The sequence below is a fragment of the Manis javanica genome, chromosome 3 (assembly GCF_040802235.1).
Source record: "Manis javanica isolate MJ-LG chromosome 3, MJ_LKY, whole genome shotgun sequence".
NCBI classification, from domain to species: domain Eukaryota; kingdom Metazoa; phylum Chordata; class Mammalia; order Pholidota; family Manidae; genus Manis; species Manis javanica.
In genome coordinates, this window is record NC_133158.1 from 119,733,526 (window position 1) to 119,748,678 (window position 15,153).

The following is a 15,153-nucleotide window of genomic DNA, read 5'->3' on the forward strand; positions in this document are numbered from 1 at the left end:
TAAGGCCAGGACAAAAATAATTTTTATCCTTGGGTTTCTGGCCTCTTACATTTTATAGTCTTCAAGATATTCATTGTGTACAGAAACCCATCCGTCTTTACCACTACCCTATTTCAAGCCAATTCCTCATCTCTTCTATACTCCATTCTTTCCCAGAAATAAACAGTATTTTTTTTAATGTGATTCTACTCAGATTGCCCATATCCTTAAAAGCTCGCAATGACTCCCCATTGCTTATGGGATAAAATTCAAATCCTCTAGTTATTCCAATAACCCAAATTCTTGAACTGGCTGGGGAGGGTGGTTGATAGGGGGAAGTAGCAGGAGGAGACAGCTTGACAAAAGAAGAGACAGTGTTGTCACTCACATAGCAAGAAAAACTTAAAGATGACTTTCAGGTCATAAATGTGAGTGACGGAGGCCAATTAGAACAGGGAAGTCAGAGATGTGGATGACTTGGTGTTCAACCTGGTAACGACGATGGGATTGCTATGGAGAAAAGCCTAGCGGTCAGGTGGAAACCGGAAATGAAAGATCAGCCATGCACCCCACAATCTAAGACTGACAAATTCTTACAGGCTCCCCCATCCAATGCTGGAAGAAGTCAGAGAATACAACAGCTCCAGGGGTCACCAAATCAAAGAGAATCTCTTTAGGATGGGGCATTTGGGTGGATTTAAGTAGGAGAGAAGGAGGAACAAAAGGGGGTCAGCATATCAACATAACTAATCTATAAAATACTCTCTTTTTTTGTTAAAATTAAATACGTAAAACATAATTGTCTGATCCCTACACTGATATTGATAACTATATTCATTTCCTATTACTGCTGTAACAAATTACAAGTTTAGTGCCTTAAAACAATACAAATTTATTATAGTACTGTTTTAGAGTTCAGAAGCCTAAAATGCATCTCATTGGACTAAAGGCATATGTCAGCAAAACTGGTTCCACCTGGAGGCTGTAGGGGAGAATGTACTTCTTCGCCTTTATGAGCCTCTGGAGGCTTGTCTTCCTCCATCTTTAGAGCCCATCACTCCAACCTCAGGTATCATTAAATCTCCTTTTCCTCACTTTGACCTTCTTGCCTCCCTCCTATTAGGACCCTTTGTGATTATGTTGGGCCCATTTGGATAACGCAGGATAATCTCCTCAACTCAAGACCCTTAAATTCTTTTTGCCACATAAAGTAACCTATTCACAGATTCTGGGGATTAGAACATGGATATCTTTGGGGGGCAATTAATCAGTATGGCACAAAAACTTTCTCACAACACACATGACCCTCAGTTCTTGTCAAGAGTGGTCTATATATATTTCTACCAATGAATCAATAAGTGAATGAAGGAAGGAAGGAAGAACTTTTAGTGATTCAACAAATATTTATTATTGGGTCCATTATTTGCTAGGTCAGGTTTTAGACTTTCTGTAAAGGAGATACAAAGAAAACAGTCTTTATCCTACAAACTTGACATTACTTTATCTCAAAGCAAATTGTCATATTAAAATGGCAGCCAGTATATTGATTACAATGGAATTAAAACAAGCAAAGAGAAGAAGATAGGCCTATCTATTTTCATCATTCTACTTATAAGAATTTGGTTACAATAAAGGAAAACAGAGCAACAGCACAGATACAGCCAAACCTGAAAACACTCTCCGGGCCCAGGGGGCTGTTTGGTGTCCCTGAGGGAGGGTATTTGGGAAAGCTGTCTGGACCAGGCCATCTGGGTGAACACCTCTCCCGCCTTCCCCAGGCAGCTTGAGGGACCCTGGCAGTCGCAGACCCATGTGCAGCTGTGGCACTGTGTGTGGACTGTGAATTTGCCCTCCTTGTCACTAATGGGCTCGCTGTCAATTTGGGCTGTGGGTCCGTCCACCCTGGGAGAGGTGATCCTGCTACTTGGATCGCCTGTGGGCCTGTTCCCGGTGTGGCCTGCTGGTCTCCCAGTATGGGTTTTTGGCCCAGCTCCTGTTTGGGTTGAGGAACCATCCCAGACACTTGGATCCTAGCAGTATTATGGCTGGGCCCTGACCTCTTAAGAACATAGGAATAGCCATTCCCCTGAGCCTCCTTTGCCTCAGCTGACTGGTTCTTAGCCTGGCTTTGGCTAATAGGAGGCAAGGAACTCCCAATATCCATGTAGGAGAATGGAGAATTGGAAGGCTCTGTCTTACAGTTTTGAAAGCCCCATGTACAGAAGCCCAGAAAGCATGCTTCACAATTGGCTATGTCATGGGATCCTTCCAGAGGCACCTCTGGGATCACTGGTAGCTCTCGGACTTTCTTGATACCATCTTCATAGCATCTGTCTACAATACGTGAAACCAAGTTGTTCAAAATCCTCATGGTGCTCTCAGGAGAGAAGTCCGGCTTTTCAAATGGACATTTGGAGCACTTCTGGCACCTCTGAGCAAAGTGCCGCATGAGCACCTGGCCCTGGGACTTCCGGCGCTCTAGGTGCATGTGACACAGGATGATCACTCGGGCAGAAGACCACCTCCGCTGGCATGAGGAACACTGGAACCTGCAGACAGAAGGAAGAAGCCCACTGTGCCCTCAGCTGATTGTTGATCGGAAGAAAATGGGCCTGTCCCTGTCCCTAAGGTCTGTTTCAACTTGCAAAAGTGTATGTGATAATGACAAGTTGACAAATAGGAAAGAGAGGGATTGTATTTCTAATAATGCTTTTTCCTGTGACCCACTTGAGCCTCCAATCACACATGGTCCTAAGTCTGCCTTTTTTCTGGTAAAACATCTCTAGCTGCCTCAGGGGGAAACATTTCTGCCATCTGCCAGCAAAATCTGGTCCTCAATGGTCACAGAAAACTTGCACCGAGCGCTTATTCTGAGGCAGGCTCTGTACTTGGTGCTTTTACCATGTTATCCCCTTTCATCTTTAAAGCACCACTGTGAGGCAGGCATTATGGAGTCCAAGATCCAGATAAGGAAACTAATCATAAGGGGATATATACATATACACATATATTTAAAACCCTTATCTTATGACAACATAGAAGAAGGAACATTGACTCTGCTAGGAAGATCAGGAAATGTTTTAAGGAGAAGTTGCACTTGAGTTGATCTTTGATGAATAAGGAGGGAGGAAAAAAAGTGTCTGCCAAACAGTCAGGACATCAAGGACAAGGGTATAGATGTCAGAAAATGCATGGCATGGCTAATAATCTGTAGAGAAGGGAGAGCAGGATACCTGAGTCAGAACAGGGGCAGTCAGGTAAGCAGGGTAACAGATATGGTGGAAATTAAGAGTGAAGGTCCCTGTGTGACCTATAAAAAGAGAATGATTGTCCAGGTCAGCAATTCTCACCCTTCTGACGTGAGCGAGGAAGCTGGTTCCTGCAACGTGGAGGCTCACTGGAGGTTAAAGAGAAAGATGGACAATAAGGGAGGGACATTACTTAAGGACTCCAGGAACTAGGTTTTAGATTTCATCCTTGTGGCTTCATTCCTATATTATTTCCAGATCTTCAGCAAGGTAATATTCAAAGTGATTGTTTGCCTTTAGTCAGTTCCTAGAGCTTTAAAAAAAGGCCCCAGTCCCAGGCTGGCACTGAACAGGCGTAGGGCGAGTAGGGCTGGTGCAGCCTGAGGAAGCCTCTCAGAACTGGTGGGGGAGAGGGCAGAGTCTTTAGACAGAAGCAGTCTGGAGCAAATGAGGTGGCAAGAGAATAGGAGGGCAGACTTACAGAATATGGTATAATCCTTTTGGGATTTCCTGAAATATTTAGGGAGGAAACCTAGCAAAAAAGAAACTCCTCATATTAAACAAAATGGAGGCTTGGAGTCTTCTCACTTAGATCCTAAAGAACACTGTGACCACAGAGAGTGGAGAGCCTGGTGACATTCGTGCTCCCCACACGCTCTCAGAGGACTCGGGCAGTGCTATGCTGAGCCTCTTTGCCCGGAAGGACCACCAAAGAGCAAACCCTCACCCACCTGCCGAATGCTCTCTGCTGGTACTGCTTCCACCCCTGGGCAACACGGTCCGGCTGAAGGTTCTCCTCTAGCCGCAGGGTCCATTTGGTCCTGGGTTTCACCTCCTGGATCAGTTCTTGAAATATCTGCTCCCAAGTCCCGACATCCAAAACCATTTTATTCCTCTGAGGCCGAGGCTGAAAGCCCATGTTTAGTAAGTAACTTTCAGTGAGGAAAAAGAAAAAAAACAGTTTCGGTTTCTGTATTCTGGACACACATCAGTTGTTTTCCTAGCTTTCGATTCAGACTATTTGAGAACACAGAACACGTCTTTGTTCCAAGAACAGGAAGCAGCAGAGTTCGGCTAGCTTGTGAACAGGCCTTGTTAAGAGCTGTCTGAGTAGAGGTCTGTTCTAGATTCTGGGGGTTCCTATAAGTTAGTTTTTAGTTTATTTTTCTCTTAGTTTTATACTATAGGGAAACCACCAGGCTAGGTGCTGGGACAAGTACCAATGGCTAAGAAGCAATGTCACCCCACTGATGCTCATACCCTAGGGAGCATGTGTCCAGTGCTCACCTTATGCACCTGTTGAATCCTCTTGACAGTCCCCTGGGGGGGATTATTACTGCTATTCTACATGTGAGCAGTGCACAGTGCTGGGGTTCCTTCCCCAAAGCCACCAAGCAAGTAAGCAGTAGAGGTGAGATTTGAACCTGGGCCTGTGGGACTCCAAAGCCTGCAAGGTCTCCACCCACCACCCTCCCTGAGGAGAAGCTGGGAATGGTATTTCAGGTTCTAGGCTGGCACTCTGCAGCCAGTGTGGGAGGAACTGCCCTGAAACCCTGACTTAATGGTTTGGTCTAGTGAGATCTCCTGGTTCCTGGAGCAGGACACCAAGCTGAACAAAAGGACTCCTTGATTCACTGTGGAAATTATCTTACAGGGCAGTATACAAGCAGGTGTGGGAACCATCTTTTGGTGACAGAACAGAGAATTCCCATTGATGGGGTGAGGGATTGAGACTAGATGACCCTTAGAGTCACTTCTAACTCAAAGAGTCTGAGATTTTAGAAAGTAAGCTTGGACCCTCTGGAGCTGAAATTCCAACAGAGGAGGTAAGACAGGCAGGGTGCTTTTATCTTTAGAAGCCCCCCTGTAGTTACTGTGTCCTGAACAGGATCAGCCTAAGTCTTCTCAGGCTTCCTAGCCTTCGTAGCCTCTGTTTGGGAGACAGAAACCCACTCCCATTCTCCCTCCCTCTTAGGATATTCTGTTTATACAGACTCTCTCTGCTTTCATAACTTTACACACAAAGGGTACTTATGTCTAGAAAGACTATATGGGAAACTCCTGCTCTACATAGATGGTTATAGAACTTGGAATTGGACCCACTGGATATCAGAAATGAAATCAACTTGCTCGCTTTTTCCTTTGATTATTACACACAAGAAAACTGACACCCAGATGAAAAAGCTCTCCCTCCCAAGGTCACACAAAAAATTAGTACCAACAGAAAGCCAGAACACAGACATCTTTGTCCCAGCTCTGACCTCTATCCGCCTGTCACCCAGGCACAGACCCTTTCCCCACCCTTTCTGTCCTAGTCTATGCTGGAGTTAAGAACCTGAGCCCACTCTTTTCATCCTGTATCTTCAGAGCATTCCCACATCCCGTGTCTCCTAACTCTTAAAATGGTCTTTTTTCTGAAAATGCAGCCTTGTCTGACCCATTTTACTCCCTGCCCACTTCCCTTGGCCTCTGCTTTGAGTGTTGCTTGTGACATACACAGTCACTCCAGGCCAGCCTCGTCTGTTGGACAGAGGAGAGGGGAGACATGTAGCATGAATTGAGATATGAGAGCTGGAGGAAACTCACTACCATCCCTACCACCACAAAGAAAAAGAAGAAAGAGAAAGAAATTTAAAACAGCACAGGTCTTCTATAAGCCACTTATTTCTTTATACCAAGACACTGTGATTCCAGGATAATATAATCATGGATGTTGGTACCTGGAAGAGGTCTCAGCTATCATCTTGTGACCCCTCTCCCCATGTCACTGAGGACCAGGGTACAGAAATGATTTACCCAATTCACACGGCTTGAAGGTGGTGACCTCTAGGCATTCATCAACAGTTGGCGCCTTATCATAGACTGCTTAAAGAGTTCCTGGGAAACGGTCAGAAAAGAAGAAGAATCCTCAAAAAAAACAAAGCACAGCTCAATTCTGAAAAAGGAGGGCATAGGAAAAGTTAGATTGTCAGAGCTAAAGTAAATCTACTAGAACCATCAAATCCTGGGATAGCAGTGATGTTCCTCCCCTATTCTGGCCCGAAACAGACATTGCTAATCAATATTTGTAAACTTTTCTTTGGGTCCAAACAGCCACCACCAACTGATTGATAGATGAAACTGTTTTGCCACTGCTGCAAAAGTCCAGCACCCTTATTTCACAAGTTGCAGAAACAGAGGCCAAAGTAGGTTTGGTATAACCAGGGCTAAAGTCCAGTTTTTGTGATCTTAGATATGCACCCATTATCACATGGCCTGTCACAAATAAATTTAGCACGAAGCTGAACACAAAGAGATGTGTTCTTGAGAATGCTTGAGAAGAAAGCAGGCTAGGCATGAGTGACAAGGATGGAGGGGATGGAACTGACAGGGGAGGAAGAGGCTCTGTCACAGCAGTCAACCACTTGATAAGTTATTTCTATAGTTATTCTACAGGCTGAAAGGGGTTAAAGGGACTTAGTTTAGTTAAAGGAAAGAAACAAGATACATAATCCTTAATATTGATATTTTACTTACATTTTAAACTTCTCTAACTAATTAGCATAAACTCTGGAGATACAGCAGAACAGATACAAAAATTTTACGCAGTTGATTTAGGGAACAATAAGGTTAGGTTAGGATGATCCCTAAACTAAGTCCATTTCTCCAGCTTTGGGACTTCAGAGTAGGGAGAAGTGAGTCTCTGCTGTGTTGGTGATGCCAGACACACCTTCATTCCTGGACCCTGGGATGGCCTGTCAGGAAGTAAGTGGCAGAACTAGGACTCTGATGTCACACTAAATTCCACTAAGGCATGGGTATGTCTGAAGAAGGAATGGGCTATAAGTGAGAGGACAGAAATAAGGCATATGGACTGTGCTGGGGGACCTGAGTGTGGGAGTCTTCATGCGCTCATATAGGGGTTGTGCCCTCTGGGCTGGGGCCCCTGGCACCCTAGGAAGGACCACTGCTCCAGTTAGGAGCACTTCTCAGCAGAAGGTTAGCTTGGACAGGAAAGGAGGTGTGGAAATCAAGTCATCCTGGAACGTAATGGTGGCTGCTTCTGCCCCTCACAGCACCCCAACCCGGCAGGGATAGAGTCACAACTCCTCCCATGGGGAACCAGTGGATGTAAGAGAAAGAAGAAGTAGACAGTTCTCTTAAAAAGATCAAACAACACATTTATCAAATGACCTGCCAAAACCTGCTAGTCCTTGTTGTCAGGCCGGGCACAGTCCAGCTAGAGAAAGAGGCCCGCAGGGAGCATCTCGCTCACTCCCCGTGCCTGCCTCTTCCCCTGTCGTCTCAGTGGCCCAGGTGGGTGTGGGGAGCCGACCTGCCACTGACAAGGCCGAGACCCACCACTCAGCACCTTGGTGGCCTTGGCGAGTCCCTTAGCTTCTCTGGGCCTTCGTTTCTCCATCTAAAGAGTGGGAACAGTGATTCTGCCTACCTCCCAGAGCTGGTGTGAGGACTGAATGAGTTGCTGGCACTTAGTAAGCAAACAGGAGAGTTTGCTAGTTTGTATTGTTGCTATGCTGTGTGTCTCTTTGAGAATTACCATAAAGTCTTTCCTAAAGATGTTGGGGACACACCAAAATAAAATTACACACAAACACAAACACACAAACACACACACACACACACACACACACATATAAATGGGTGAAAAAAAACTATAAATAAGCATGTATATAAAGACTCAGAGCACAATAGTTGCTTAAGAATCCAGATTGCATAGAGATATACATTCTTACCCCACTTTGTTGTCTAACCCCTGACCCCACTCTGAGCACCTCCCACGGTGAGGCCAGTGCTCCCCTAGGACTCGTGCCCAACCCCAGCCAGCTATACTGTGAAAGGTGAAATAAGAAGTGAGATGGAGGCTGAAGTCCTGCTGTGAGTCAGGCCCAGGACTGAATCTACTGAGAGCACCATTCCAGAGAGCTAAGATCATGCTAAAAGGACAGAAAAGTAAACCTGTCAGAAAGAACCAGAAGATGTGTGTAAAGTCAAAAGAACAAAACTCACAAGCTTTCAAAGAGGCAATTTCACGGTTTCTGTGAAAACCTGTTTGGCTTCAGACCTCAAGCAGTACATCTGAATTGATGAGGTAACCATTTGGATGCTTGGGGGTAGAAAGTTCTGTGAGGCTGGAAAGAGCTGAGCGCAGAGAGAATGTGACCATCCCAGGCTCCCCAGCCAGTTGTCCACTTACAGGTAGAGCCCCCCACACCCATCTGACCAGCACTTCCTTTTGCAGCACAGGCAGCCTTAGAACCAGAGTCAGAAATGTTCAGATTCTTTCTGTTCCAAGGCTGCGGGGAAGATGTGTTAAAGCAGGGTCTTCCAGCACCCCACCCCTCCATGCCCACTGTGCCCTGGTGCCAAGAGAGAGGCAGGATGAAACTACAAAGGCACTGGGTCGCCTCCCATCGCTGACTCACTTTCCCCAACCTCTCTCTTGCTCCTGTTCCCAGGGATCTCCTCTCACACAACCTGTCTGCACCGCATTCTAGTCTCAGGCTGAGCTTTTAGAAGAACCCCAACCAAGACAAAGAGCAACTTGTTTGATTTTTTCTTCATTTCCTTCCTATATGTACAAAGGCATTTTTTCTGCTTCAGCTTGTAAGGAGCTTAGAAGTCATCATTCCCATCCTCAAAGCAGGAAAAAAAACTAAACAAACTGAAAATCAACAACTCTTAGATCACTCTTGTACCCAAATGCAAGGGATTCATTTCTCAGTGACCCTCGGCTCTTAAGAGATTGATCTCTCAGTGGATGTCAGCCTACAAGGGATTTGCCTCTGAGGAGAGTCAGCTCCCGGCTCAGCTCCCTGTGAGTTAGTGTGGGCAGCTCACAAGCCTCAACCAAGAGAGATCACAAGACAGGGAACTCCAATGACTCAGCAAGTACGGAGAGCACTGGCGTAGCTCCCAAAGCAGTGTCCCCCGAACTGAGAACTGAGCGCAAACCAATTCTCACCTTGCTTCTCCACCCATATAAATGAATATTCAGTGTGATTCCGCTAGCTCCGTGGATTATGCAAATAAGGTGACAGCTCAGTACAATTATGATCTAACAATTGGCCAAAATTCTCAGTCCTTGGGGAGCTGGGGGGGCAGCGCCCCAGGCATCAGTCACAGGACCTGTTGCAGGTTAAGTTGCAAATGGCAACTGTTTTGCCCTTCTGACTCTCCTCTTCCTGGAATATTTTGTTCTGTAAAACAATTCAGCAGAGAATGCCAATTGGCACTCTAAATTTCCCATTAACCCCTTTTCTGCCTAGCTATCTGGTCACAATCAGAGAATTAGGGTCACAGGGCACACTGTTGCCCTGGAGACCGGAGAGACGGATGGGTAGATACAGAATGGCACAGCTTACCTGAGCCCAGAGCCCTGGAGCAGAGGCCTCAGCTGGACCCACTGCTGGCAGGAACACTTCAAACTGGCATTGTCTGATTGCTGGAGGCTCGGACAGGACAAGCTTGAGGATTAAAAAATCCAAGGGCACCCAGGCTTAGAGAGACCTCACAATTTTGTGAATACTACCTCCAAGACCCCCACCAGGTTCTCTCTGTGGAGATGGAGAAAAATCTTGTACTTTTGGGAGGGGGAGGAGAAAATAACCATTTTTTAAGACACCTAGAACTCTCTGTTCTTAACAAGCTCTGCCATCAAGGAATACTGTCTCACTGGAACATAACACGTTTGGATTGTCACAAAAACCTAACTGGCCTGGGGGCTGGGAAATACCCAATGCCACCCCGCTCTAGCCTTCACATTGGGGCATGGGGAACTTCCTGCTCCTTCTCATGTGTGACTCCCTTTCTGTGCAATAATAAGGACAAAGCTCAAGAGGAGAGCTGGGCATATGCTCTGGGGGTGCAGAGCTACCCCTGGGATGCTCTCTGGGAGGGGAGCCAGGTCCCACATGGGAAGACCAGTTCTCTTCTCAGCTTAGAGTATCTGGGGGAGAAATAGAGAATTCAGTCAGCCATCAAGATTTCTAAACATACAAGTAGAATCATTAAACCACCAAGCCATGGAAGAAATTGTAAAGGTCCCCTACAACCCATTCTTTACTTGCTCACTTTGCAATGGTTAACATTTGAATTAGAAGTAAAAATGGAGATACTACTTTAGGAGTGACTGGGGAGGAAGCACTGGATTTAGAATTAGAAGGGCAAGAGTATACATTCTACCCGCAACACTTACTGCTTTACCTTTGAACCTTAATGTCCTTCTCTATAAGTTGGAAATAATAGTACCCAGCCCTCTAGATTTAATGATGTATGTACTAATGCAATACATATATGAACATAACTACAAAACATCAGATAGCATTGTTTCAAAAAAGAAAGAATATGTAGAGGCTTCAAATAGTAGAGTTGGATGGAATAGAGCATTTGAATTCAACATTTAAAGAGTAGAAAAGGAATAAGTACTCATATATGGAAAGGAGAGAAAGACTTAGACTGAGAACTCAGAAAGTGTCTGTGTCTGTGTTGGGGAGAAGACAAACCAAATAGCTAAATTTTAAAGCACTCAATCTCCTAGAATATCCCTTATCCCCATATAATATTGTCCCCCCCAATAACCCAATGGCTTATGTTTCAGAATGGATACATCCAATGGAACTTTGTAAAATACAGATGTCCAGGCCTACCTCTGGAAATTCTGATTCCACAGGTCTGGGGAAGACATGTATTTTTTTTAAAGTTCCAAGAATGATACCAAAATACACTCCATGTAAAAATCACTTAAATTAACAATCTGAGGCTCATGAAGTTTAAGCAATTCTCCAAGCTCTAGCATTACAAGTGGCAGAGGCAGGGGGTGAAGCCAGGTGTTTGAAGTCTCACTGTGCACTTTCTTCCACTGTGCAATTCTGAAAGGCAAGATCAGCCTTCATTAGTCCAGTCATTATGGCCAAGTTGATCTGGCACCAGAAAGCAAGTTGCTTTCTGATGGATGGAGTCCAGCATACAGCCACAGTCATAATGAACAAACTGAATTAACAGCAGTGCACAGCGAACTGCAGGGAGGAGGGCTACAAGAAACGGAGACAGATCACCCAGGGCCAACACAATGCAAAGAAACCAGAGGAGACACCACACAGCCTGCTGATGGTCACAACAGTCAGCAGAACTTGGCTCTTACCCTCTGCAGTCTCAGTCTGGCCATGAGAGTGCAGCCGGGGTGTGTGAGATGCTGGAGGTGTCTCCTGGAGAATTTTAAACCTGGGCAGAGAGGAGCAAGACCCCACACACCAGTAGCAGGAAATGGACAGACTCAAAGCCACAGGACTCCGAGGAGTGGTCTGGTGAATATATTAAAGAAGTCCTGATCTTGATCTCAATGTAGATATTTTGCAAAGATTCAGAAATGCTCCTCCAAGGACAGTTTACAAGATTCATGCTGAAACAGTTTCAGAACCTGACCCAGAGCCTTCCCCTGAAGTTACTGATTTCTCCCGAGTTCCCTACGACACGTCATTGTCACAGTCTGTCTTGAGTACCATTCTGTAAGGCACGCTTTGTTCTCGGCCACAAGACTGAGGATTGGTTTTCCATTATTGTTGGGAGAAAAGGTCAATTCTAACTTTCTCGCCCCCAACTCTTCAGATTTTTCTTTCCATTTCATTTTTTGGTATCCAAATACACTATAACCTTGTTCCAATGAGGAGGGGTTTGAAGTGGCCCCAGGAGCACCTTTAATTAGTGGGTATCAGTCTCCTGTGTCAGGTCTGCAGAGAAAGATTAGTGAGGCTACTGCTTCAGAACAAAACCGACTGCACACAAGCCTGGCTCAGAGGACAGAGAGGCTGGGAGATTACAGGTAATGAATGTTGCTTGAGGCATCAGTACTATTGCACTATTTTCTCTCCTTGCTCTTCCCTTACCTACAATTTATAATGCTCTGTCATGTCTGATTCTGGTTGCAGCTGGCAGATGTCACAAGGTCATAAACACTCGGAGGCTTTACTCTTCTGTGTATTTTCTCCCACTCGTATTTGTTATAATCCATGTCACCCAATAAAGGATTAATTTTTGCATCTACTTTTTGCTCTTAAGCTCCTGAAATGGAAAATGAATATTCAGAGTACTAATCTGTGAAACTGAACTGAAAAAGTTATCCTGGCAAAGACATTCTAGGGAGAAAAAAATGAGCTAGTGTTCCAGGGAATTTGACTGACAAAGAGGATCAGATTCAGGGTGGAAGGATCTGGATTTGAATCCAGGCTGTGCCACTGGCCAGTTAACATGATTTGGACAAGATGATTCATCTCCTGCACTGGCCAAGATGGTCTCCAAGTTCAGTGCCAGCTCTGGCATCCTGGGGTTCTAGATCTACACTGGGGATGCAAAAGAGCCATCCTCTGTCACCAGGCTGCCCCCAGCATGTAGCAAAATAGTGATCTTGGGTTCAGTCTTCTGAAAGGTTAAAGTCTGCCTCCTGGTAGAGCTTACTTTTCCCTCAGAGAAAACTGGGGGTCAGTAGGCTAGGAGCAGACTTAGAACATACCTGCTGGAAGAAGAAGAGGACAGTGTAAGTCAGTGCCTGAGAAGAGGGAAGCTTGGTGAAGTCAATGGGACTACTTACCAGAGAAAGGAAAGAGGTACTAAACAGAGGTACCTGGAATTGACAAAGGCCTTAATGTGCAAGAAGATGCAAGGTGATCCCTAATAACTCCACAGAGCTGAACTGCATGCAGGACAGAGAAGCTACAAGGAAAGTGTTTCATTCAACATAATGAACAAGCTTATAATGATAACTGAACAAACAAAGATGACATGGGTTACCCATTCACCAGCTCTTTCTCTCTAGTGGCTTCCCAGAAATTTTGATGTATCACAAAGAGGGCCAAATTAAGAATTAAAGACCTGGACTGTGATCCAAGTTCTTCCAGGAATGGGTTACAGTGGCTGAATGGGGTGACTACATGGTGAGGATATTGAAAAATTCAGCACCAAAAGTTGACTGGAGGAGATGACTATATGGCCTCTTCCAATATTAGATTTACAGAAATCTTTGGGTGCATCTCCCCCTTCTCCAAAATTAAAATAAAATACAGAAGAAACTAGAATGGTTCTGTTTGGCTTGGTGCAAGGCAAAGTATTGGTTTAAGTTATTTAAGTGGGTATTTGTTAACAAAGGACTTGTAAAATCTAGGCTACTACCTTCCCCGTAACTTCCTCTAATGAGCAAGTCACTGACACACAGTGGGTCAGTATTCATTTGTAGCCTTTGGAAATGTTTCCATCCTTTTCTGCATGGTTTCCTTAAGTGCAGCTTCTAAATAGATTTGAAGTGTAACAAGTACAGGTGAGTATAGATTTCTGGATACAACCCAATTGAGAACTGGAAACGAAACAAGACATTACTTAGAATCTGTGTTTACCTTGAGAGCCATGACATACTTTTAGTCTGCCAAGACAAGTCAGCTTTGATGAAGAAAATCCATGTCATACTTCTGACCCTGTTCATTTCCAATGACCTCCACTTTCACTCATTTAAGTAACTGAGTCCCACAGCCATGCTGATGTTGTCATGTTCTAGATTATCCATCTGTCTAACCACAACCAGCTCTCTCATTCAGCTACTTCCATCAACCTATTGTTGACCCTGACCCTTCTATCTATCTCCACCCATCAGCTTCCTGCTGACTTTACCTCCTTCTCTCTCCAGTATAAATGATGTGGTCTGATTCTGGGACTCTTTCCATTCAACATTTAAAAATCTCAACAACAGATTCATCTATATCCAACATTATTCAAGTACACAGGTGTCCTGCTGAATGCTACTGGGAAAACACACACACACACACATTGATGCCATTGCACATTTATGTTTCCCAATCTCAACAGAGCCTTCCAAATTGTCCATAAATCTCTCTGCTTCTTTCTCTTCCACTCTGCTATTGCTATTTCAGACTGTGTCCACTCTCCATACAGTTCCAACTCTGCCATTTCACCAGTTCTCTCTCAGGAAGTGCATTCATTACCTTGTTTGCAAGGAAAGCTGAAGTCTTAAAATCAAAATATTCTCAATATTTTGCCACCAACCTATGAACTCTCTTTTGTCTGCATCCATCCCTCTGTCCTTCACTACTGCTTTGATAACAGAGGTGTCCTTCAACCTAAGTTAAGCAATGACTTCAGTCCTTCCTAAAAACCTTGACATTTTAAAGTCCCTATTCTATATCTCTAATCTTCTTTCTGTCTTTTGGCCTCTTCCACTTAGCATTTAAATGTGCTCAAGTCTTTTTTGTCTCAAAAAAACCCAGTATGGACACCACATCCCCTTCCAGCTACCACTGATCTCTGCCCTCCAGGTCACAGCCACATTTCCCCAAGAAGTGCCCACACTCAATGCCTCCACTTCCTGCCTCCCACTCACTCCTCAGCCCACTGCATCTGATTTCTCCCCTGACATATCACTGAAACTACTGTGTTCAACTGCTCTAATTACCCTGATGCCCACATACAGTTCTGATCTCGCCCAAGTTTCCTATCTTATCTTCAGTTGCCCCTGAAACATCTCCACTTCTATTTCCACAGGACCTTCAATTACCTCCAGAATTTAATTCATTTCTTCTCCAAGTCAGCTCTTCATCTTTGTCTCCCACTTCAGTCAGTGGCATTACTGCCACCCTGCTGCTAGCCCAGGCTGGAAGGCTCGATGCCCCTTTTTCTCTATCTTTTCCTGAAGCAGAACAGACAAATTACTATACTCTGCTAAGTCTTCCCCTTCCATTAATACTCCTCAAGTCCCCTCATTCCCTCTGCTACCTCCCTAGCTGAGTCCCCTTTATCTCTGTCCTCCAGCCTCTCTTGCCCATTTTCTAAGCTGTACTGAAAGTAATCTATCTAAAATTCACATCTGGCCATGCTTCTCCCTGACCAAATACCATGCATCCTTACTACTCTTAAATGGAAGGCC

The 15,153-nt window shown here is 44.8% G+C and overlaps 1 protein-coding gene across 1 annotated transcript; it reads right to left on the bottom strand.

Moving 5' to 3' along the window:
• Positions 1 to 1,362: 1,362 nt before the first annotated feature.
• RTP4 (receptor transporter protein 4) lies at positions 1,363 to 6,174 on the bottom strand. The gene is made up of 3 exons (XM_017642649.3): positions 6,024 to 6,174; positions 3,959 to 4,159; positions 1,363 to 2,528 (listed from the first exon to the last, which is right to left on the bottom strand). The coding sequence occupies exons 2-3, from the start codon at positions 4,144 to 4,146 to the stop codon at positions 1,589 to 1,591; spliced, it is 1,128 nt and encodes a 375-aa protein (XP_017498138.3). The 5' UTR covers positions 4,147 to 4,159; positions 6,024 to 6,174; the 3' UTR covers positions 1,363 to 1,588.
• Between the last annotated feature and the right edge of the window lie 8,979 nt (positions 6,175 to 15,153).

Excerpts from the sequence above, each read along its gene's own strand:
- RTP4 (XM_017642649.3), bottom strand. The coding sequence starts at position 4,146 with ATGGGCTTTCAGCCTCGGCCTCAGAGGAATAAAATGGTTTTGGATGTC. Across the intron at positions 2,529-3,958 it reads CAGCAGAGAGCATTCGGCAG|GTTCCAGTGTTCCTCATGCC; the intron begins GTGGGTGAGGGT and ends TTCTGTCTGCAG.